This window comes from Prunus persica, chromosome G1 (assembly GCF_000346465.2).
Source record: "Prunus persica cultivar Lovell chromosome G1, Prunus_persica_NCBIv2, whole genome shotgun sequence".
NCBI classification, from domain to species: Eukaryota; Viridiplantae; Streptophyta; class Magnoliopsida; order Rosales; family Rosaceae; genus Prunus; species Prunus persica.
In genome coordinates, this window is record NC_034009.1 from 24,554,078 (window position 1) to 24,579,629 (window position 25,552).

General features: G+C 39.8%; 1 protein-coding gene and 2 pseudogenes across 1 annotated transcript; 2 read left to right on the forward strand and 1 right to left on the reverse strand.

The window, feature by feature from the left end:
• The window catches only part of LOC18791237, a 56,218-nt pseudogene extending 55,465 nt beyond the window's left edge, over nucleotides 1–753 (forward strand).
• Nucleotides 3,453–4,284, forward strand: LOC109946859. The gene is made up of 2 exons (XM_020555947.1): nucleotides 3,453–3,861; nucleotides 4,127–4,284. Exons 1-2 carry the CDS (start codon nucleotides 3,453–3,455, stop codon nucleotides 4,282–4,284), a joined length of 567 nt encoding a protein of 188 aa, XP_020411536.1.
• The window catches only part of LOC18792483, a 36,408-nt pseudogene continuing 18,846 nt past the window's right edge, over nucleotides 7,991–25,552 (reverse strand).

The window sequence follows — 25,552 nt, forward strand, 5'->3', positions numbered from 1 at the left end:
GAGCTTGGCAACAAACCCCATCTCTCTCTCACCAAGCTTTCTCAAATCCATGGCCCCCATTATAACTCTGCAACTCGGCCAAAGTAACAACGGTGTTTGTTTCTTCACCAAACACAGCCAAACAAGTCCTCCAAACCCATGACCAATTCTTGTCCAACCGAATCGTTCCAGATGCAATCCAAGCCTGTGACCTTCGCCAGGACAGCCTGTCATGGATACCACCTTCAGCCAAATGGAGAAGCCTTCGACAAATATGCAACTCTCAATTGTTCGCCGCCAAAATCCTCGACGCCAACCAACCAAACTGCCGTGTAAAAGTACAAGAGCTCATATCTCAGGTCAATGAAAGTGCGGTCAACGGTGAGGCGGTAGATATTGGAAGGGCCGCTTTCAAAACTATGCTCAATCTGCTGTCTCGTACAGTTTTCTCAGTGGATTTGACTGACCCAAGTAGCGAGATGGCCAGAGAGTTCAAGGATACTGTGTGGGGTTTGATGGAAGGGGCAGGGATCCCAAACGTAGGGGACTTTTTTCCTGTCCTTAGGAAAATTGACCCCCAGGGCATTAGGCATGATCAAACATTTCAACAAGATGGAACAGCTTTTTGACTGCATGATTAGCCAAAGATTGGCATCAAGAAAAGCCCATGATTATGTCACAACCAATGATATGTTGGATACTCTTCTGAACATCAGTGAAGCGAACAGTGAGGACATAGACAAGACCAAAATTCAAAATCATACACCAGGATAGGAATCCACCCTATAATAGATATGGTTTTCTATATGGGTTGCGCATATTGGTCCATTAAAGTTATTTGTTCAATCTCATCAAGACAGATTGGGAAAGGCAACTGGGGTGATTTGAAGAAAATGGAGCCATCTAAATTCTTATCATGTGCATGTCGGTACGAAATTTATGGTCTGCAATCGAAAGAATTAGAGGCCTGCAACCTGCTCATTACTTATGGACAAGGGAAAAAGACATGTTGAGAACGTAACATGCATCGAATAACCTTTTTTTTTCACGGAAACGCCAAGCAATTTAAGGTCAATTTTATCGTGCACGACAAAAATTAAGACGGAATCGCAGAGAAAAGAAAGAAGCCACCGAGGCCCGCGGTTAATATAACCAAGGATGAAACAATACAAAAAAAAATCCACAGCCAACAGGTAGCAATCAAAGGACCACCAACTCTACTGTTTTTTTACTAGTACCATGTTTAAGGTGATCAAATCTTGTAAGAATTTTCTTCGTGGGCTTGAAACTTCAGATTTTCTCAAGCTATTTAAACACAAACACCGCCAATATAATTAGTAGCCCTATTGTCAACAATGGTAGGAGCCCCATAAAGCCAAGACAGTCCAATTACTCCATGCACCCCAATAAACCTTCCTCAGAAAAAAACTATCTTCATAGTTAATTCTGCTGGACGTTCTGACAACAACCAATTGTTATTGAGATTCGAACTTGATGAATGATTGAGATATATACACGACATAGTCTCTATTTTTATTTTTTTTTAATAAAAGCGATCGATATTGGGTGGGTGAGATTCAAACACAAAATCTTGAGTGCAAGGAAGATAACTGTTCAAAATATGGATGGCAATTTTTCTCATGGGTAAGGGTCCTCGCATGGATTCGACCCTAATAGTCGGGTAAGAAAGATAAAAAATGGGTATGGGGACGGGTACGATAAATTTTTTGGGTATGGTGTTAGGGGAGGGGGAGGGACAGTATTTTCATCCCCTACTCGAACTCTCCCCGTTTAGAATATACATATATATATGTTATTAAAGTGATTGTGCCGACTAAATTTTATATTATATATTTATGAAATTTATACAAATCTTAAGCTACACTACTTATATATTTAGTTAACTTCTCAGTCAATATGTAAACATTGTACGTAGATAATATATTATATGTACTCATTATCTTGCTCTAGTCCTATTTTTTTTCTTTCAAAAAAAGTAGTTTTATATTGATTTTTCTTCCGTACATAATGGGGCAGGTCGGTGAACCAATTCCCCATTGAAGGTGGGGATGGGGAATCCCAATATGAATATTGCGGTAATGAAGGTGGGAATGGGGAAAAAAACTTAACGGGGTGGGGATGGAAATGGCATACCTAGTTCAAAACCACTTGAGTTACACAGCATGAGACAGATAAAGGCTGGTGAGGAGAAGGCTCGGCAAGCAGTGATGAGGCTCACAGAGGAAATAGAAATCTAGCCATCACTGCCAAGGGAGATAAATGGAGCTGCCGTGGGTTTCCACGGGAGAGCTCAATGGAGGGGACGGTCTGCAATGAAGATGGTGCAACGGAGACACAAAAATAACGGGCTAACAGAAGAAAAGGTTGCAGTGGTAAAACAAAGGTGCGGTTACAGCTAAGGTGGAAAGAAAAAACATATTCATCTTTGAGAAGAGGAGATGAAAAAGCACATATAAACAAACACCCCTAAGGGTAAGGAGCGAGGAGCGCCAATGACTCTCAATGTTGGCAATTGGAGGATCGCTAATCGGCGTTAGCCATTAGCTCTGATACCATGTACAAAAATTTTCCCTTAGTCATTCATATGATCATTATACTATATATATACAAGTGTGTAGAGAATAATCTACAGTTACAGCAAGCCATGATCATAAACTTAAATATGGAGTTATGGCCTAATAACAACATAACTGACCATTTTCTATCATTAGTAGGATTAATTATTGTAACTCCCTAATAATAACATAAATCCATTTATTGTAGAAACCATAGCTAGCTAGGTTTGGTTCTGTCACGTGCTCTCTCATGAGTGAGTGGAGATGGTTACATGGTTATTAGTTGTTGCATAATTGTAGGAGTTTGCATGTCTTTAGTTGTTGAGTAGTTTTAGGAGTCATGTTATCCACTTTTATAGTGGGCGTCATGGGAAAAGTTTCCCCCTTTCTAAGCTTTCAGTTAGAGTCCTTGTTTGTATAAATTTCAGTGGCTTTTCATTAATGAGATATCAGATATTATCCCTTACTGTTAGCTTGTCTAACTTGGAGGTTTTGGGTTCCCTCGAAGCAACCCTTATCGTCTAATTGTTATCCCAACTGAGCCTTCTAAATATTGCTGCAGCCATAGGTGGCCGTAAGAAGAAAACTACATACCAAGTTCCTATACCTAATCGCCCAATCACACGAGCGCTGTCCCAAGCACATAACAACTTGGTATCAGAGTTGGGCATGGAGGAGCAACGGGTAGAATGCTTGGAAACTGAAGTGGGCTCCCTAGCCACTGGACAAGAAAGAATACTCAAGGAGATGCAATAGATGTTCGCAGCCATGAATGCTCGCTTGGATCAAATTTCTCGAACCGGTGATTGATCCAGTAGTGCTTTCAATGGTGGTGGAGGTCGAACATTTGGAAGTGGATCCACCACTCCAAATTCTGGCAACTCTTACCTTCCTAAAATGGTGAAGCTAGACTTTCCTCACTTCAACGGATTGGAAGATCCCACAAGTTGGATATGTCGTGCTGAACAATTCTTTGACTTTCACCACACTCCAGAAACGGAGAGAGTTCCGTTAGCTTCATTTAATCTTGAAGGGGATGCGCAATTGTGGTTCCAATTGATGAAGGAGGAAACCCCGATCACCACATGGGCAACTTTTAAGCAGGGACTACATGACAGGTACGGTCCCACCCAATTTCAAGACTTCTTTGGTGATCTGACAAAGTTGCAACAAACAGGTTCAGTACGAGATTATCAAACCCAGTTTGAGAAATTATTGATTAGAGCAGGACGACTCACTCCAGATCAACAAGTTGGCTGTTTTGTGAGTGGGTTGAAGGAGAATATCAAAACTGATGTGCAAGCGTGTAAGCCGCAAACACTCTCTGCTGCTATCGGTTTTGGCTCGCCTGTATGAGTCTCGCAACCAAACAAATAGGCGATACTCACCTTCGGATGTGAAGCAGCCCTCTACCAATATTGTTACGAAGTCTGACCGTCGACAAAATTTCATGCCAATTAAGCGGCTGTCTCCAGCCGAATTAAAGGAACGAAGAGACAAAGGACTTTGCTTCAATTATGATGAAAAGTTTAGTCCTGGACACAGGTGCAAAAAATTATTTCTCACTGAAGGTTGTTGGCCTGATGTAGAAGACGAAGCGGAGGGCGAATGTAATGCTGAAGTTGACTTGGCTGGAGAAGAATTACCTGAAGTATCTATTCATGCAATATATGGTGCTCGGACTCCCCAGACAATGAGGGTGCATGGCAACGTGGGAAACATCAAATGACTTTCTTGGTCGATTTTGGAAGCACACATAATTTTTTGAGTAGTAAAATCGCTCGAAAGGCTGGCATTAATCCCACTGGTTTTGGAAAGTTTGAGGTTTCGGTTGCAAATGGCGAAAAGCTTGCAAGCGATGGGCTTTGCAAAGGAGTCTACATTCTAGTTCAAGGTGTTCCTATAACTGTTAATATGTACCTTCTTCCGTTGGAGGGGTGTGATGCTGTTCTGGGGGCTCAATGGTTGAGCACGTTAGGGCCAATTCTTTGGGATTTCTCTCAATTGCAAATGAAGTTCAATGTGGGAGGGAAAACAGTGGTTCTTAAAGGGGTGACACCACAGGATAAAATTGTTAATGAGCATGAGATTTGTAAGGAGTTGAAGAAAAAGAAAGAAGGCGTCATTCTGCAAATCTACTCACTTGTTTTGCAAGACCATGACGGTACATCATTTCCCAAACTTGATTTGATTAATTCTGATTTAAAGCATCTTTTGCTACTTTTTGATGAGATATTTGTTGAACCACGTGGATTACCACCACCAAGATCCCATGACCATGTGATACCGCTAAAGGAAGGTAGTAATCCGGTGAGTGTGAGGCCTTACAGATACCCACAATTTCAAAAGAACGAAATTGAGCGGTTGGTGGCAGATATGTTGAAATCAGGTGTGATTCGGCCTAGTCAAAGTCCATATTCTTCTCCTGTGTTATTGGTTAAGAAGTATGATGGCTCATGGCGACTATGTATAGACTATCGAGCGTTGAACCAGAACACCATCAAAGACAAGTTCCCTATCCCTATCATTGACGAACTGCTTGATGAACTTCATGGTGCCAAATATTTCACCAAACTGGATTTGCGTTCTGGATACCATCAAATAAGGATGCATCCAGATGACATATCCAAGACAGCATTCCGGACACATCAAGGGCATTATGAATTTTTGGTGATGCCATTTGGCCTCACCAATGCACCCTCCACTTTTCAGTCACTAATGAATGAAGTCTTCAAAGAATACCTTCGTAAGTTCATTTTGGTATTCTTTGATGATATTTTAATTTATAGCTCAACATGGGAGCAACATTTGGAGCATATAAAAATTGCGTTGTCTATTTTGAGGGCTAACAAGTTGTTTGTGAAGGAAGAAAAGTGTGCATTTGGACAGGAAGAAGTAAAATATTTGGGGCATGTTATTTCTAGCAAAGGAGTTGCTGTAGATCCAGAAAAAATTGATGCTATGCTGGAGTGGCCCAAACCAACCACTGTCAAAGCTTTACGTGGGTTCTTGGGCCTAACTGGGTATTACAGAAAATTCATTCAAGACTATGGCAAGATTGCTAGACCATTGACTGAGATGCTTAAAAAAGGAAGTTTCAAATGGAGTCTCCAGGCTGAAGAATCATTTGAGAGACTAAAAGAGGCGATGACGAAGGCTCCTGTTCTTGCTTTACCAGACTTTAACAAGCTATTTATTGTGGAGTGCGATGCATCTGGATCTGGAATTGGTGGAGTTCTAATGCAAGAAAAACGCCCAATAGCATTTTTCAGCCATGCACTACAAGGTAAGACTTTGTTCTTATCTACCTATGAAAAGGAGATGATGGCTTTAGTGTTTGCAGTGCAAAAGTGGAGGCCATATTTACTTGGGCGAAAATTTGTTGTGCGGACTAATCAAAGAAGCTTAAGGCATTTGTGGGAGCAGAAAATTACTACAACGGCCCAAGAAAAATGGCTTGCCAAGTTGATGGGCTATGACTTTACCACAGAGTACAAGAAGGGAAAGGAAAATTTGGTGGCCGATGCTCTTTCAAGAAGGAATGCAAGTGGAGTGGCAGCCATCTCAACCCCTGTGCCGAATTGGTTAGATCCAATCAAAGATGAGGTACAAAGCAACCAGACCACGCAAGAGTTGGTGGACAAGTGTGAACAAGGTGAAGCGGTGGGTCCTTGAGAATTTAAGGATGGCATACTCCACTTCAAAAATAAAATTTATTTAATGTCAGATTCTTCTCTAATACCTGTCATAGTGGAGGAGATGCATTCAAACACACATGAGGGTTACCACAAAACCTTGCAGAGAGCAAGGTCAGTCTTTTACTGGCAGGGAATGCGAAGCAGTATCAGAGAATTTATCAAGCAATGTGACACTTGTCAAAGGAATAAAGGAGAAAATACTAAGCCAGCAGGACTTCTTCAACCTCTCCCAATTCCTTTACAGGTATGGACCGACATCTCAATGGACTTTATTGATGGCCTTCCTAAATCCAATGGGAAAACAACTATTTTTGTTATAGTTGACAGACTCTCAAAGTTTGCCCATTTCATTCCGGTCTCTCACCCATATACTGCTACAACCATAGCTCAAATATTTTTTGACCACATCTTCAAACTATATGGTATGCCGCAAAGTATTGTTTGTGATAGGGATCCCACTTTTACAAGCCTTTTTTGGAGGGAATTATTCAAATTGCAGGGAACAAGCTTCAATTTTAGCTCATCTTATCACCCCCAAACTGACGGACAAACTAAAGTGGTAAACAGAACTGTTGAAATGTATCTAAGATGTTTTACAAGTCACAACCAAAAAGAATGGGTGCGATGGATTCCTTGGGCTGCATATTGCTACAATACCAGTATACATGCTTCTACCAAAAAGACTCCATACGAGATAGTTTATGGGAAACCACCCCCGAATTTATTGTCCTATGTTCCAGGAACCACTCAAGTGGAAGCCGTTGATCAGGAGCTACGCAGCAGAGAACAAGTCCTCAAGGACCTGCGAGAACACTTGCTTGTGGCTCAAGAGCGCATGAAAAAGTTCTACGATGCCAAGCAAATTGATAAAAGCTTTGAGGTTGGTGACTTTGTCTATCTGAAATTACAACCTTATCGCCAAATGTCTTTGTCACTACGAAGAAATCTGAAGTTATCACCAAGATTCTTTGGGCCATATGAAATTCTCTAGAGGGTGGGACAAGTGGCTTATAAATTGAAGCTTCCTGAGGGGTCCAGAATTCATCCAATCTTTCACGTGTGATTGCTCAAAAAGAAGGTGGGCACTAACGTGGCAGTCCAAGACTCTTTGCCTGCACTTTCATATGGAGAGGATACTCTTTTTCCCATGCCACAAGCCATCCTTGGTCAACGAAAAAGGAAGAATCAAGAAGAAGTCTTGGTACATTGGAAAGGCTTGTCTCCAGCAGATGCAACTTGGGAAAATTTGAAGGAGCTGCAACTCAGATTTCCAGATGTCAACCTTGAGGACAAGGTTTTTTCGATGGGGAAGGAATGTCACGTGCGATCTCATGAGTGAGTGGAGAAGGTTACATGGTTATTAGTTGTTGCATAATTGTAGGAGTTTGCATGTCTTTAGTTGTTGAGTAGTTTTAGGAGTCATGTTATCCACTTTTATAGTGGGCGTCATGGGAAAAGTTTCCCCCTTTCTAAGCTTTCAGTTAGAGTCCTTGTTTGTATAAATTTCAGTGGCTTTTCATTAATGAGATATCAGATATTATCCCTTACTGTTAGCTTGTCTAACTTGGAGGTTTTGGGTTCCCTCGAAGCAACCCTTATCGTCTAATTGTTATCCCAACTGAGCCTTCTAAATATTGCTGCAGCCATAGGTGGCCGTAAGAGGAAAACTACATACCAAGTTCCTATACCTAATCGCCCAATCACACGAGCGCTGTCCCAAGCACATAACAGGTTCTCCTAATATTTGATGGGCACAACTATCAGAGGGTGAGCCATCTGTAAACTGAGGCCAAACTTCTCTTCCATGTTCATTTTTCCCGGCACAACTCCATCTTCAAGCTTCCAATTATCAAACGAGTTAATAAGCGAACCCAACATCAAATTCAACATTCTCATCACCAAAGGCAACCCAAGACATATTCTCCTCCCGCCACCAAATGGAATAAGCTCAAAGTTCTGGCCAGTAATGTGGATATTGAATCCAAAAAACCTCTCAGGGATAAATGAGGTAGGATTGTCCCAAATGCTGGGGTCTCTGCCGATGGCCTATGTGTTGACCAAAACTTGTGCACCCTTTGGTACAATGTAACCGTAGATTTCTACGTCTACTTGGGCTCTGCGAGGAAGAAGAAGTGGGACAATTGGGTTCAGCCGGAAGGTCTCTTTTATTATGGCTTGTAAGTAAGGGAGCCGAGTGATGTCTGATTCTTTCACTGGTTTTCCTTTGCAAATGACCTGCTTCAGCTCCTCTTGAGCTTTTGACAGCTTTTCAGGGTTGCGTAATAGCTCCAGCCATTGCCCATTGGCCGCACCAAATAAATCCTAATTCACCAAAAAGTTAACTAGTCAATAAATTAATATGGGCACATAGACATATAATGAGCAAATAAAATTATATATATATTTTTATACAAGCAATATAGGGGAATTCGAATACAAAACATTGATCAGTGTAGACATTGATTATAGTACTATCATAAACAAAAACAAGAACAACAATAATAAGTTATAATTATAAAATATAAGCAGTTTAATTATGAATTCAGACAAGGTCATCAAGAACAATTAGTAGAGCTGGAGTAGAGTAGTAATATAGCAATAAGTAGCAACTAACCAGAAACAAATGTTGAGTTTCAGACATGTCCATATCCTCATTTTTCTCTTCGCTCATGTTTATAAGAGTATCCAAATATCATTCCCTGTGACATAATCACGTGACTTCCTTGATTCTAACCTGTGGACGATCATGCGGTCAAAAAGATCAATCATCTTCCGGAAGTGCTTGCCCAAACGGCGCCGTATCCCCATGGGATCAACCTCCTTAAGCACAGGAAAATAATCAGCCAAGTTTGGTTTCGCAATATCCTCCATAATACTCCACACCAACTCCTTGAACTCTCTAGCCCTCTCACTGTTCGGGTCCGCTAAATCCACCGAGAACACAGTCCGCGACATCAAATTGACAACTTCAACCGCCTTACCTTTCACAATGCTTTCCTTAACGTCAGCTATGAGCTCCTGCACTTTTCGGTGACGGTTGGCTTGGTTGGAGTCGAGAACTCACTATGCCAAAAAAGGCCTTTAGCAACGGATAAATCTGTTGCCTATTACCCACGAGGTATGTAATAGGCAACGGATAATATCCGTAGCCTTTTATAGTTACAACATCGGATATTTGGTAAAATCTGATGCGTAAATGATTTCCGTGTGCCAAAAAAAGTTGACTTCTGATGCCTAAACCTGAAACAGCATCAGTAGTTTCAAAAAGGAGGAGGCTAAACAGGTATTATAGCATCAGTGGTATCTGCTATACTGATGCATACCACTGATGCGTATTATCAATTACAACATCGCAAAAACAAAATAGTGTTGTCACGAATTATATTATACGTCATTGCTTTTTCTATTTTGCGGACGTGAAAAGCCTCCAATAGTGTTGGTTGTTATATAAATGCTATGCTACTTCTAGTTTTAGGCATTAGTGATCATAAATGTCTGGTTGTTATTTTTATCTTTCAACTTCAGTTATTTCTGAAAAACTGAAGTTGTTATAAACATAGGCATCACTTATGTAAGGAAAATGTAAGGATTTTGCGTGTTTCACATCACACTTTACTGGGTTACTGCCTTAATATATCAAAAAGGCATCATTTCCAAATCATGTTGTGTTGCCATTGCTCATTAAAAAAATATATTATATAAACAATAATTTAATATATCCATACTTGTCTATATATATAAGCAAAATACTTGAATGATCCATACTTGTCACATCCAAATCACAATTTTTCCAGCCCTACACCACAAATTATCTGTACTTGTCTATATAAGAAAATTACTAATTAGAAAGACATGTAAAATGGAGTGTTTAGCTCAATCAAAAAGCCATTCTAGGACATGAGTTGCCAATTCTTTTCGCACCTCATCCAATTTCATTTGGGTGTACGTGTCCTTCCGTCTAGCTCTATATGAAAAGAAGAAGAAAAACATGTAGAATGTAAACACAAACAATGTGTAATATGAACATAAGATATGTTGTCACTTCAAATTGACCAATATGCAAATTTATGAAATCATAATGGTGAACAAGAAAATCTAATTTGTCAACCAATCTTGATGTAGAACGGATGGCAGATTTTATCGCGGTTGAGCTAGAAAAAGGACGTAGTGGGAATTTGTAAATTTGTTGTCCGAGCTCCGATTAGGACGCAAAATACCATTTCGGAAAGGGAACGACGCCACGAGTTGAACACACAGCTTTGCTGTGATGTACGATGGATTTTGGCATTCTGAGGTCGTTTGGCCTTCCAAAACTGCATTCAAAGTTTCATAGTTAATTCTCCGAATAAATTCTGTTTTTAAGTTTTAATGTAATAACTCCCCTAGCAGTTCAAGGGTTGAGAGTTGTGTATTTAGACAGGTTTATCTGACGTTTCTGATTATCTCAGATTTTAATAAAATTATCCCACAAGAATTCATCTTAATTTCTGGTGGAATCCAGATTTCTTGTTACTCAAGGTTTCGCTTGAAACCCTTGTTGCTTGTGCTGCGTCAAATCTAATTAGATAACAAGAAGTCAATAAATGGATCCCACTTCATGCTTCAACTAGCAATTAAATGATCATGTGATAGGATAGAGAGCTGGACAAGAACAGCTAGCATTTCTTCTTAATTCAATGGCTAGGCAGGCAGTGTTATCTTTCCTCTTGATTTTAACAATCTATTTTTTAAATAAACACAGAACAAATTAGTTAAATGACATTTAACTAATGTGACTATTTTAGTATTTTTAGTTTTTTTTTTTTTTTTTTTTTTCATTTGACAAACTGATCATGAAGAAATAGTGGACGCTCTGGGCAGTTGACATCATGCATACCACATTTGTCTACCTGCAATCTACCATAATTACATTAAATCATAATGTACACATAAATTTCACGGGACAATAATGCATCTACATACCAGATGGTTCTTCACAAAATTCATCCAGACCTGCAAGGTTTCTGTACTTAACCTTAGAAAGTAGCCTCACTTATGTTCAAGGAAACACACTACACAGAAATCAGATTGATAATGAAGCTATGTTTCCCTGTTTGTGTCATCTTCAAATTGCAAGATGTTTTTTCATAAGAAACCAAACCTGTAAGCAAATAAAGAGGGACTCAACCAACTACTTGATGATCCTCAGCGTATAACTCATCAAATCTAAAACTAAAAACTAAACAGCAATCAATATGAAACATATACAGAATTGAAATTCTTATGTAATTAGTTTAAAAACCTAAATTTCTGCCAAATACCAAGATAGATTCGACCCCAAAAACCAAAATAAATTAAAACTGAAATGAAAAATAAAGAATTCTTACCAGAATGTGGAGCAGTCAGTGGTCATGGGGTAGTGGCGTTGATCCTTGGCAGCAGAGGAAGAGGATTAAAAAAATTAAAATGGAAAATTAAAATCAGAAAGGAAAAAAATTCTGAATCATAATCAAAACAAAGCACCTGCCTCAAACACTGTGTTCAGACCTTTCATCATTTTCAGGCAGATCCATACGATCAGTCGAACACCAGCTATCTGCCTCGCCAATCGCAATTATCTAGCTCAGAATAACGAGCTTGGGGTTGAGGTTGCAGCTAAAGAAAAATTGAAGTAAATGACTACTATGTTGCTACTCTTACTCTTGCCTAGTATTCATTGTTTTGTTTTTTTTTCGTTTTCAAATATTCATTGTTTTTCAAATAAATGAATTACATTCCTAATGGAAATACTTATATTCAACACTTCCGAAAATAATGAGAATACACCATACACAATAATTCCATTAATCTTTTCATAATGAAAATACAGAAAGTGTTGCAAGTGGTGGACCTATCCTTAGGAGGACTATTACATTAATATTTTCATACTGAAAATAGACCAAGTATTGCAAGTGGTCAACCTTTTTAACAAGGATATTACAGTTATGAAATTAAAAACTAAAAACTTACTTGGAAAAGAGAAAAAAAATACAGAATTTCATTAAGCTCCACCTTGCTATTCACCATTAACTGCCATTCAGCTCCTCCTTGCTTGACTTGATTCGCCATTGAGTTTCTCCTTGCTTGACTGGATTTGCCACAATCACTCAACTGAGTATTGGCCTTCCTCTGGCCAAAAGGTAATTGTAAGGTACTCTCAGCATGCCTATAAATTGGAAACCAAACTAATTTGCATATTATCATTCATTTAAGTGGTTCTCTCAAGATCTGGAAGTGAGTTTTCACAGTATAACTCACCCTCGTAAGAACTTTGCAAGAACAGACAATCTTTTAGCACCGGGTCTCCCAACTTGCTTGCAATGATCACATATTAGTTTACCATATAGTAAAAGGATTATTTCTCCATTGTTACAAAAGAAGCACTACTACATTTTACGATTTGCGCGACGAAGACAATTTCGTCGCGCAAAGTTGAATTTCGTCGCACAAAATCAAGCGTGACAGAAACTTCGTCGCGCGTAATCTGTCGCTCAAAGATCGTGAAGAAAGACTTTGCCCGACCGATTGTATCACTCGTCGCGCAAATTTGTGTGACGGTTACCGTTCGTTACACCAAAGGTTCAGAGACGGCGCAATAGTTCGTCGCACAAACTTATGTGCGACGAAAGAGAGTTCGTCGCCACAACGATGCGCGGCGAATAATATTCGTCACGCAATACGTCTCGTATATATTTGCGGCACAAAGAGATCTTCGTCGCGCAGTTCGTGTCTACAAGTATTGCGCGACGAAAGATCATTGTCGCGCATACGAATTTTGCGCGACGAAAGTTTTTGTCGCGCAGAACGTGTCGTAGATATTTGCGGCACAAACAGATCTTCGTCGCGCATTTCGGGTCAACAAATTTTGCGCGACGAAACACTTTTGTCGCGCAAATCCTTTTTGAGCGACGAAAATTTTCGTCGCGCAAAATTAGTATATATAATTATTATTTATTTTCAATATTACTTTTTATTTTATTTTATAAAAAAATAAATTTGGTTTTTTTTTGGGATAATAAAATGAAATTCCAATAAATAAATAAAAAAAAATTGTAAAGAACATATTTATTATATAAAATAAATGTATACTGCAAGAGAAATATGTAAAAAATAATTATGAAAATAAAAAAACTAATCAAATAATGTTCCAAAATCTACATTATCGTCTGGCACATGCGGTTCAGAGGTCTGGGGGTCTACAGGGGCCGTCGTCTGGCGGGGATGCTCGGGATGGACGGGCTCGGAGGTCGGCGCATCAAAATGCGGGACTGGAATGCCGGACTGTGCGAGGAACTGCAGAATGACCGACATCTGACTCTGAAGAGTGGCCACCTGTACTGTCAAAGCAGTGACCTGACTGTTTGACTGCGCCGATGAACGGGATCTGGGTTCCCTCCGCCTGGCATTCCCCATCCCTCGACAATATGTCCCCGGTCTCCTCCCGAGAGTCTGATCCAATGTCTCCGTCAAGATCTGAAACCCAGCATCCTGTGGAGGATCCACAGACTCGATCGGAGTATCGGGAGGAAGTTGGGAGGCGGACTCCTGAAGAACCAACTGGCTCTTCTCCACCATCGTCGTCTGTTTAGCATAACATAAAATATAAATTAAAACATTCATATAATAACCTTTAAACTTGAATGCGTAACATAATAATTAAAATGAAATAATACTCACATGAAGGGACTCGGCCAACTCATTCCCAGGTCGAACATAAACATCGCCAAAGACGTCGATCTCTGGGAATTTGGACCCCCCCTAAATTGAACAAGAGAAGAAAAATATTAGTACGAAAATCATTCTTTATGAATAATTAAAAATTAAAAATTAAATAAAATTTATTTTATTATTACCTGCCGACGTGCATCCATCCTATAGGAGAAGGGCCTGGAACCGGAATGATGGAGAAGAGTCTTCTTCTTCCTATTGCCCTTATTGGCTTTATTTTGTTATACAAAAAATAAAACGTATTAGTTGAAATTGAAATTAAATATAAAACATTAAAAAAGAACATTAATAAAAAAATATATAATAAATTTGAAATTATAAATTACCACAAAAGCGGGCACCTGAAAATGAGTGCAGAGCCACGCCCAACTATCCTCCCACCCCTCCAGCTCCTTCGGGCAACCCTCCTGAAGAGCGACTTCTGGATCATCAAACGCCTCAAAATAGTGGTGCAAGTCGCTCTTCCACTGTTTGTACCTCTCAGCGAAGAGTCTGTTGACGTATACCAACGACTCGTCGTCCAGGTCCTCCAAGTTATAGTTCGTCTGCAATAAATTAATTACATACATTTAAATAATAGAAATATAAAATTTGAAAGAAAAAGAATTAAAAGGCCTACATACCGACAACTGGCCGCGAACCTCCGTCTTGGTCTCGTCAGGCATCACCTTCTAAGACTTCCATTTCATCAGGCAATGGCTTCGAATGACATGACCAATGTCGTGGGCCAAGGAGCTATGCAACTCTGCCGTCGGTGCAGCCCGATGTCGCTCGTCGTATCCGATGTTGATACGACTGTTGGTCACCCGGGGTAACCTTCGCCGTCTTCAACTGCCGACACGGCCCTCGGGTGTTCTTCTTGGCTGCAAAGAAAGATGACATTAATGTTAAATAAATAATAACTTTAACTATAAAATACACACACACAAATAAAAACAAAAACAAAAACCAAAATATAAATAACTGGAGTTTAAGGATATCTATACCTGGCTGTGACCCCGACGCATCAGTGGATGTGGTGTCGGTGGTGCTGGCGGGCCGATGACGCCGTCTGGCGCTAACAGGCTGTGCCACTGATGAAGCTGTGCCGTCTGGCGCTAACAGGCTTGGGACCCCCCGGGACCAACTGCCAAGTGGTCCATCAGTGCTGGCGCAGTGGCAGCAGCTGTCGGGTGAGCCGGGGGCTCCAAACTCTGCGTAGTCGTCACCGCCCTACGACGTCTAATCAGGTCTGACATCTGCACAATTTCATTAATACACGTACAAATTAATAAAATATACGAATATTTGAAAGCACATACAATTTTATTAAAATTCTTTGACCTAGGGTTGGCGAGTTCGGAGTATCCGAGACTCCGATCCACGATCCGTCGAATCCTAGATGATCCTAGAAATACAAGGTACACCATACGTGAGTTTGAGTTCGATCCAACGGTCCGAACATAACAAACCCGAAAATCGCACAATAGGCAAAATCCGTTCGAGACTCAAACGGCAACGAAATTCCAATCCGAAAACACCTACGCACTCGTGACAAATAGGGGATTGCACTGGGACCCAATGCAGTGGTGCTACAGTACCCCACGTGCCACCACACGCGCCGGCAGCGCGTGGGTGTCCAAAGCGATACCAATCGCAGGAAATTTCTAAAAACTAAGGGCCAAGGTTCCTACCCTAGGTTCACAACATCAATTGGAGCCACTTTTATTCTCGGACCTACCCCGAAAAATGGCCAGAAGTGGCCGGAATTTAAATTAAAAAACCGGCCGAAATTAGGGTTTTGAAATCGACTGACCTATTGCAACAATTACGTAAATCCTACCCAACCATCAGCTAAAGCATGTAAAATAGGACAGAAACCATACCTCAATTGTCGGATTTGGTCGCCGGAGGAGAGAGAACGACGGCGGCGGAGATTCGGTGAAAATCGAGGAAATAACGGCGGCTGGCTCGACGGTGACGGCGGGGAACCTCCGGGGTACCAGCGTTGCTGCGGCGCCGTCCAAAATGCACTGGGGTAGGGGCTGAGCTGACGGCGGAGAGAGAGAGAGAGAGAGAGAGAGAGAGAGAGAGAGGCAGAAAACTGAAGCTGGGGAAGAAGGAGGCTGTCGCGTCGTTTCGGCAATTTTATTCGAGTTTGCGCGACGAAGAACGAAAAGCGTCGCGCAAAATATTTTAATTGACACTTGCGCGACGACATAATTATACCATACGCCGCGCAATATTGTAAATCCCAAATTTTGGTATCACAGTGGTTTTTGCGTCATGCACACTATAATATATTTGTCGCGCAATGTTGTCAATCCGCCAAAATTTTGGGACTTAGGGTTTAGTGGGCGAGTTTGAAAACTTTGCGCGACGCTGACCTTGTTTCGTCGCGCAATGTTGTCAATCCGCCAAAAGTTTGGGACTTAGGGTTTAGCAGGAGAGATTGAAAACTTTGCGCGACGAGTAATTGTTGTTTCGTCGCGCAAATCCTGTTTCTGTAAACTCTCAAATTTTTTTGGCTAAGTGTCCGAGGAGAAAAGGGTGGCTGAGATTGCGCGACGAAGAACACTAGTTTCGTCGCGCAAATCCTGTTTCTGTAAACTCTCAAAAATTTTTGGCTACGTGTCCAAGGAGAAAGGGTGTGGCTGAGATTGCGCGACGAAGAACACTAGTTTCGTCGCGCAAATCCTGTTTCTGTAACTCTCAAAATTTTTTGGCTAAGTATCCGAGGAGAAAAGGGGTGGCTGAGATTGCGCGACGAAGAACACTAGTTTCGTCGCGCAAATCCTGTTTCTGTAACTCTCAAAATTTTTTGGCCAAGTGTCCGAGGAGAAAATGGGTGGCTGAGATTGGGCGACGAAGAGAAACGTAACCTGTTCGTCGCGCAAACTCTTAACCCTAAACCCTAAACCGCGGAAAACATAAACCCGAAACTAGTTTTAATGATCCAACCGGCAAACGTTTTTTTTATATTTCGAGATCGTATACGCTGAAAATCTGACAAAAGAAACGTTAGGAAATCAAGTAACGGTACAAAACTTTTCGACGGTTCTAAATGAAAAGTTATGATTTAACGGTTATTTTAACTCCAATTTTGATGATTTTTTAATGCTACTTTTCTTGACCCTATATGAATACAATTACTGAATTTGATCTTCAATTTAAGATGTTTACACTGGGGTGATACCACATAATCTTATGTTATACTTAACGAAAGTATAAGTAAACTATTCATTGTTGGTGAATATATGGTTTTGATGGCATACGCATTCTACGAAAGTAGTTTCAATAATCCAGCCGTCAAACGTGTTTGTTTATATTTCGAGATCTTAGGCCCCAAAAATCAGAAAAAATAAACATTCAGAGATCATGTATCGGGACAAAACTTTTGAACAGTTATAAATAAAAAGTCATGATTTAACGGTTATTTTAACTCCGATTTTGATGATTTTTTTACAGCTACACTCCATGACCCTATATGAATACAATGAACCAACTCGATCGTCAATTTCGAATATATATGTGTATATAACATATATTATAAAAGAATATATATTTGCGCGACGAGTTTCATTATTCGTCGGGCAAACTTCCATCGCGCGATGGATAAGTATTTGTCGTGCAATGTTTTGCCTTTAGGCGACGACAGTTGTCGGTCGCGCAAACTGTGCGCAACGAGGGTTTCTTGGTCGCGCAAAATTGCATCGCGTGACGGATAATAATTTGTCGCGTAATTTTTTCACTTTGCGCAACGAACATATTACTGGGTCGCGCAAACTTTGCGCGACGAGGTCTTCATCGTCGTGCAAGAGTTTTCATTTTTGAAAAATGTTTGGTGTCAATAATTTTCAAACTTTGTATGAAAATGGTTTGGATATATTTATTTATCAATGTTTATAACTAATGTTTTATCATTTTCATTTTGTAAATGTGTTTTGTCAAAAAAAAAATTTAAAAATTAATATTAAAAGGGTTTGGATATATTGATTTACCAATGTTTTATAACTAAATTTATTTTAATAATGTTTTAAGGTTTGGATATAACAACTACATATATTCAAACTTTTGTATTACACAAAGTCTGTACACTAACATAATAAAATTACAAAAAATTTAATTATTCATCATCTGAACTATAGTAACTTTCGTTATCGTCGCTATCATCACTTTCGGTCTCCCAATCCTCCTCCTCCTCCTCTATAACTACATCATCTGCGTTGCTCGGGCCCACTGCAACATCGAATCTTGGAAGATCCCCAAGGTCAATTGTAATTGACTGAATTGGTATTTCGATTGAAGACACTCCTTGTATTTGAAACGGTTCTTGTATAACATGTGTATCTCGAAGTGTTTCCACATCATTTTCCATTGAAGATTCTAAACGTTGGTCAGCCACATTGTCGACGTCGTTGTCAGTTGGGTCTAGTTCTGGTATAGCATACACGTTCCTATGATCCATCTTCTAAACAACTTTCCAACTGCTCCCAACTTTAGGGTCATCTAGATACACAATTTGTGTTGCCATGTTTGCCAAAATGTAAGGGTCGTCATCATACCAAGTTCTGTTAATGTTCATAGACAGTAAGCCATGGTTGATTTTAACACTTCCCGTCCTATTTGGGTTGCTATCAAACCATCGACACTTAAACATGATCACGTGGTATCGATCTTTGTAAAGCAATTGAACGACAGTTGTAAGTTTGCCATAAAAATCAATGTTCGTACTTTCGCCTCTACCTGGGACATGGACACCGCTGTTTTGCGTACACGACTTGTCATCTCGTGCAGCCCCCAAAAATTTGACGCCATTAATATAACAACCCGAAAACAATTCAGCGCGAATTGGGCCGAACGCCAAGTTATATAACTCATCACTGTAAGTGGGGGAATTCGATGATTTCAACTTATTCACCTAATATAATACAAAACCATTCACATGTTAGTCTGACAAAATTAAATACTACAATTTATATTTGTCAAATACAAAACACTTATAACTTACATAATCCAAAAACCATTGTGGAAACAATTCACGGTGTTTCTGGGCAACTAAATGTGATGGATGTTCTCGCGCCATCGTCTCTTCATGCTCATCTAAGTATGCCATTATCTCATCACAATTGTTCAGTACGAACCAATGCGCTACCTCCATGTCATTTCTAGAAAACGACTCTCCTCGTCCAGGATCTCCAAATGGTCGTGCGCTTTGGGCAAAAACAGAAAGTTTTTCCTTTCTCATACCTCCGTTGTTATTGCGCTGAAGACGATTGAAAGCCGTCTCTACATCTTTTAAATACATTCCACAGAAAGTAAGCGACTCATATTGAACCCATGCCTCTATAATTGATCCTTCGGGCTTCGCCCTGTTGCGTACACTTAACAAGTCTCAAACTTGCATAGGACTTGGACAATGTCATAGCGCAACTGAAACATGTCTGTCTTTCGCAATGTTTTTGCCGTCAGTTGGGAAAAAAATCTGGACAACAACATGATTGGCTTCACAACATCTTTCGGCAATAGATGTCGAATACCCACAGGAAGTAGGCGTTGCATAAACACATGGCAATCATGGCTCTTCAGTCCAGTAAATTTACCCCCGTCAACATTCACGCAACGTGCGATATTAGAAGCATACCCATCAGGAAACTTTACAGACGATACAAACTTTAGAAACTCTTTTTTGTCATTCGGTTTCATAGAAAAGAATGCAAGATCCCTTCTAGCTTTATCACTGTCCCTGTTCATCCATAAACCCCTTCGTATGCCCATTCTTTCCAAATCAAGACAGGCTTTGATTGTGTCCTTTGTCTTGCCCTCGATATCTAGAATCGTGCCCACCAATGTGTCAAATACATTTTTCTCAACATGCATCACATTTAGATTGTGCCTCAATTTGAGTTTCGACCAATATGGGAGCTCAAAAAACATAGGCTTGTGAGTCCAGTTCATATGTGTAGAAGGTCTGATCCGACTAACTGTTTTTCCGAACGGAGCAAAATCCAAACGGTTAAGCTGTTCCAAGATCTCATCACCGGACCATTCTCTAGGTCTGAGGCGACGCTCTGTGTTCCCGTCGAACTCTTTATCTTTTTCCCGCCACTCGTGGTCCCATGGCAACCATCGCCGATGACCAAGGTAACAAACTTTTCCCACATGCCAACCAGAAGTTACATCTTCCTTGCATATAGGACATGCCATATAACCCTTTGTGCTCCACCCAGAAACCATTGCATATGCTGGAAAATCATTCACAGTCCACATAACTGCTGCCCGCAAAGTAAACATCTTCACAGTTGATTTATCGTACGTGCGAACACCGTTTGTCCATAAATCCTTCAGCTTATCAACCAGCGGCCTTAAGTAAACATCGATTGACCTCCCAGGATCCTCAGTTATCAAAACAGTCATCATCATGTATTCTTTTTTCATGCATTTCCAAGGCGGCAAATTATATGGGAATACGAAAATCGGCCAAGTGTTGTGGTGTTGGTGTAGAACCTCATACGGATTGAATCCGTCAGTGGCAAGTCCCAATCTCACATTTCGGGGATCAGCAGCAAACTCAGGGAACGTTCGATCGAACTCTTTCCATGCCTCCCCATTTGCAGGATGCCGCATCACATCATCGTCTACCCGTTTTTCCTTATGCCATCTCATGTCTGTGGCAGTATGCGTCGACATATACAATCGCTGCAACCTAGGTTTCAGGGGCAGATAACGCATGACTTTTTGTGGGATCTTAGTCATTCTATTCTGAGATGTCATTTTGAACCTCGACTCATTGCATATAGGGCATGTCTCCAACGTTTCATGCTCCTTGTAGAATAACATGCAATTATTTTTGCAAGCATGAATTTTTTCATAACCCAATCCAAGACCATTCAACACCTTCTGCGCGTGTTTATGGTCTTTCGGCAAACAATTGTCCGTCGGAAGCATTCTCTTGAAAACTCCCAAAAAGTAATCAAAACACAGGTTCGAGATACGATACTTTGTTTTTCCGTGCATTAGCTCTACAATGGCCGTGAGAACGGAAAAGCTCTCGCACCCCGAGTATAGCTCTTGGTTGGTATTTTTTAACAGTTTTTCATATTGTTCAAACTCCGCGCTGTCTATTGGTGTAGGCACGTCATCTTCCCTTTCGTGATTGATGTTGGTTGATGCAAATGGAAAAGCATCCTGTATAATATCCATGACTTGATCATTATGATCCACAATAGGTTCAACACTGTCCATTCTTGTGGCATTTGAAGACGAAGCATGGTCTAATTGTTCCCCATGAAGGTTCCAAATGCTATATGTCTCAATCATTCCATTCCTTACTAAATGAAATCCAACATTTTCAATTGTCTCCCACAACGTGTTATTACACCTCCTACAATGACATCGGATTCTAGTTGCACCCGGGTTGTGTCTACGTGCAAACTCAATAAAATCCTCGATCCCATCCAAGTATTCGTCTGCACATCTATTCGGGTTCTGTATCCACCTTCTGCTCATAATTCCTAAAACCACAATCACAACATAACAATCACAACAACTTCATACGAAGTTATAATGTCACCTTATGCCTCCGGTAAGGGCCCTATCCCATTCGGGAATGCATAGTCCTGTCACGTAACCTACGGCTACATGAGATTAGATTTCGACATGGATGAATTTCGACAGCATCTCGATACAGTTCTTGAGGTGGGCATAGGTATAAATACCTACGTACCACCCGAAGAACGTACTGAGATGACACCGAAATCTCCACAATCGAAACCTAATCTTGTAGCCGTAGATTACGTAACAACACTATGCATTACCAAACTGTCCAAATAGTGGGACAATTCAAGAATTAATTGGACCGCAGTCATGCTTTACTCATCCATGCACGAAATCCAACTAATCTCGAACGGGAAACTAAATGTTACAAAACATACAAATAAAAGTACGAAGTTAATTTCAATTAACTTCGTACATCACAACACATTGTGCTACGTCACGTACAATTTAATAACATAATATAAATATAACTTCACAAAAAAATATACACATAACAAATTAACTTTAACATTTTTAATATATAAAATGAATAAAATACCTTATCAATCGTTCTCCACAAATTGCTAATTACAAATATCCCTAACGAGAACAAAATTAATAGCGTTAGTACGAATTTACATTAATACTTATAAATTAACGATAAAAAAAACTTACCCAATCAACGTACTGAATGTCCAGCAGAGGCAGCAACAGAGAGGTTGAGAGAGACGCAGAGGCAGAAAGGAAATCTGTTTCCTTTCTGCCTCTGCAATGGCAGAATTCTGATATGAAGAAGGACTTTGCGCGACGAAACATAAATTTCGTCACGCAAAATACCGTCACGAAAAACCATTTTTCCGTCACACAAAACGTGATTTTCCGTCGCGCAAAAACTTGCCGACAAAAAAACTTTTGCGCGACGCCATAAATTTTCGTCGCAAAAACAATCGTCGCGCAAATTCTAGATATCATCGCGCAAAAACAATACTCCGTCTCGTAACATTACATTTCGTCGCGCAAGAATGTACCGACATCTGCTTTACGCGACGAAATATAATTCGTCGCGTAAACAAAAATATCTCCTCCATTTATTTTTGCGGCTAACCTTTACGCGACGAAGTTTAAGATCGTCGCACTAGGTTTTCTTACGCGACGATTGCTCTCGCCGCGCAAGTGTTTGGCACCAAAAAAAAACTTGGGTGTTTTGTCGCTCTCTTTGCGCGACGAAAGTATGTGTCTGTCGCACGAAGAGTGTTTGCGCTTCGAAAGTTTTGGTCGCGCAAGTTTTCACTTTTTTGCACGACGCAAATTTTTTCCCGTCGCTTTATTGAATTTTACGCGACGAATTTTGATTCGTCGCGCAAAAGCTTGTCGCGCAAATAGAAAAACGTAGTAGTAAAGTAACTTTCTGATTTGAATGAGTATGACAATATAGCAGTTAAATTTCGCATTGAAGAAACAAATGGGAATCAATGTAGATAATCTCTTGGAGTTATTTAAGTCAATGATATATCAAGATCACATAAGCAGTCAAGAACCAATAACAATTTGATAAACCCATGTCAAAACACAGAGATATGCACCAACCTAGCTGTGGTTTTCAAACAGAACAGCCTATAAAGCTTTAGCCCATGGCCTTAACTATCTGTCCACTGAACAGCCTAATAAGCAGACTAATTCATCTGAGTTAGCTTACTGTTAAAATTGTTGATATTTAATGGTTAGGTCCAAGTCAGCTTGTTTAACCTCTCTTTCAAGTCTGTCACGTCACACTGTTTACACTATTGGGTAGCAGTTAAAATTAAAATCAGAAGTACACCCCACCTGTTCGACCATAAACATAGTAAGCAAGACTTTGGAACTGCCCCTGGCAAGTATATGTTTCGCAGTTAAAACTATAAAGAGTATAGATCAAAGAGATAAGCAACCAGATGGGCCAGAATTACCATTTTCATGAATGAGCATTCAGTGGTTTTTTATTATCTACACCGTGTAGGCAACAGAGGATTCTAAAAAAAAGTCCAAAAATAAGAACATTTAGGCAGATATTTCCAATGGCATTGACCAAAAGTCCCAAAGGGTTTGCATATGACTTCATATAAACTGGACACCAGTAATTAGTGAAATTCAATATTTACAAGATCTTGCTGAAAACCTTTAGCTATACTTTCCATTCTAAAAAACAAGAGGAAGCTGTATTCAGATTTCACATGATTTTTATCAAAACGTTGATGACTAACAAAGCCATTATTATCTTAATTTCATAAATAGAAATCTTTAATGCTAACAAGAGCTCAGCATATATATACCTTGCTTGCTAGAGTAAATATGCCCAAAAGGAAAAGATATGAATCTTTCACAATCATCAGTTAAAGCTTTCATTTCAAAAGAAATCAGTACTCATTATATGCATGTCTGTAGAGTACTCAAAGCTTAATCATAATAATGATTGAAAGTTATATGCGTATGATGTAGGCTTAAATGTGGACTGTTACTGAGAACACAATATAACAAGAAAAACAGAGTCTTTGACTAGTGCAAAGAGAGATACAAAGCAACGTCAAGCAAATAACAGTACAGTAAATCAAAGCTTATTTGTGTTTGCTTTGAGAAACAAAGCTTCTTTTTATTCAACAAGAGGAACGAAAAATCAAAGTAATAGTCAAAGCAAATTTGGGTAGACTAAAGGCTAGTTTGGTATGGCTATGTTTTTTTTAAAAATTGCTTCTGCTATGCTGCGAGAATAAAAAGCTGTGAAAAAAAACAGCTAGACGTTTGGCAAATTGTATTAGAAAAAGTGCTGTGAAGAATCAAAGTGTTTGGTAAATTTTTATTAGAAGTGCTTTTAATATGTATATTGACCAAAAAGGATATCATGATGAAATTGTTACTTATTTTGCCACAAATTCTAAATTTTTAAAGTAACAAAATTAGTTCCAATTCCAAATATTGTTACCAAAAATATAAAAATATAAACAAAATTAAATTAAGAAAGTAACCTGAAAAAATCCCTTCCCACACCGTACCCACCTGCATCTCTCTCTCACTCTCTCTCTCTCTCACTCTCTCTCCATTGCCCCAAAACACCAAGAGAAGAAACCCAGATCAAGAATTTTGAAACTCAACCCAAACCGAGATAAAAACTGTGTTGTCATCAAAGAAAACAAGGAAATCAAATCCAAATGAAAATTTTGTTTTCCTGTGGTTTTGATTTGAGTTTCAACTTTCCCTTGATTTTGGTTTCCAAGAGAAGGTCAACGAATTGTTGGTGGATTCAAGATTCAGTTTTTTGTGAAAATCGTTGATCAAGGAGGGTAGATGCAGTGAATGATTGAATCTGTGTTGCTATCGATTTTGGTCCTCCACAATTCGCATACCGATGTTTGAAGATATATTTGGGGTTTGGATCTTTTGTGGTTGGAGTGGAGATCATTGACTGCGGAGCTAGGGTTGAGGTTTTTTTTAAGCTGTGGTTTGGATTTTTGTGGCTGGAGTGGAGATAACAGCATGGAGAGCTAGGGGCTAGGTTTTTTTTTTTTTTTTTTGGTATGAATCGAGTTGCAGACAGAAGTCGATTTGCAAGAGAGGAGAAGAAGAATCGAGTTGCAAGAGGGATAAAAGCTGTCAATTTAGAAAATTAATAGGTGTATTATGGGAAACGTGAAAATTCATTTAAAAGAACCGGCTGTTTTTTTTCAAAGCAACTTTAAGAAGCAGCGTGTTGGCTGCTTCGAGATTCTGCTGTGGATCACCGCAGTTTTTAAAATAAGCAGCCTTCAATTGTTTTACCAAACGCTTTTGTTTCCAGAACTTTTTTTATAAGCTGCTTATTTATTAAGCGCAGCAATCCCAAATGCCACCTGAACATTAAAGTTAATTTTTGTTTTCTTTTAGAAACTGACATAGTCCAAACCATCAAGACCCCAGCCCATGTAAAGTGGGTGATACCAATTGCATCTCAAGCAGCAATATAACTGTTGTCTCTCGTGTCAAATGTGAATTTGCAAACGCTGGGGGGGGGGGGGGGGGGGGGGGGGG

Bases quoted from the DNA above. Each gene is read 5' to 3' on its own strand.
- LOC109946859 (XM_020555947.1), top strand. From the start codon at position 3,453: ATGGTGAAGCTAGACTTTCCTCACTTCAACGGATTGGAAGATCCCACA. The intron at 3,862-4,126 runs GTAAGCCGCAAA...TTCTCACTGAAG, and splicing joins CAAAACTGATGTGCAAGCGT to GTTGTTGGCCTGATGTAGAA.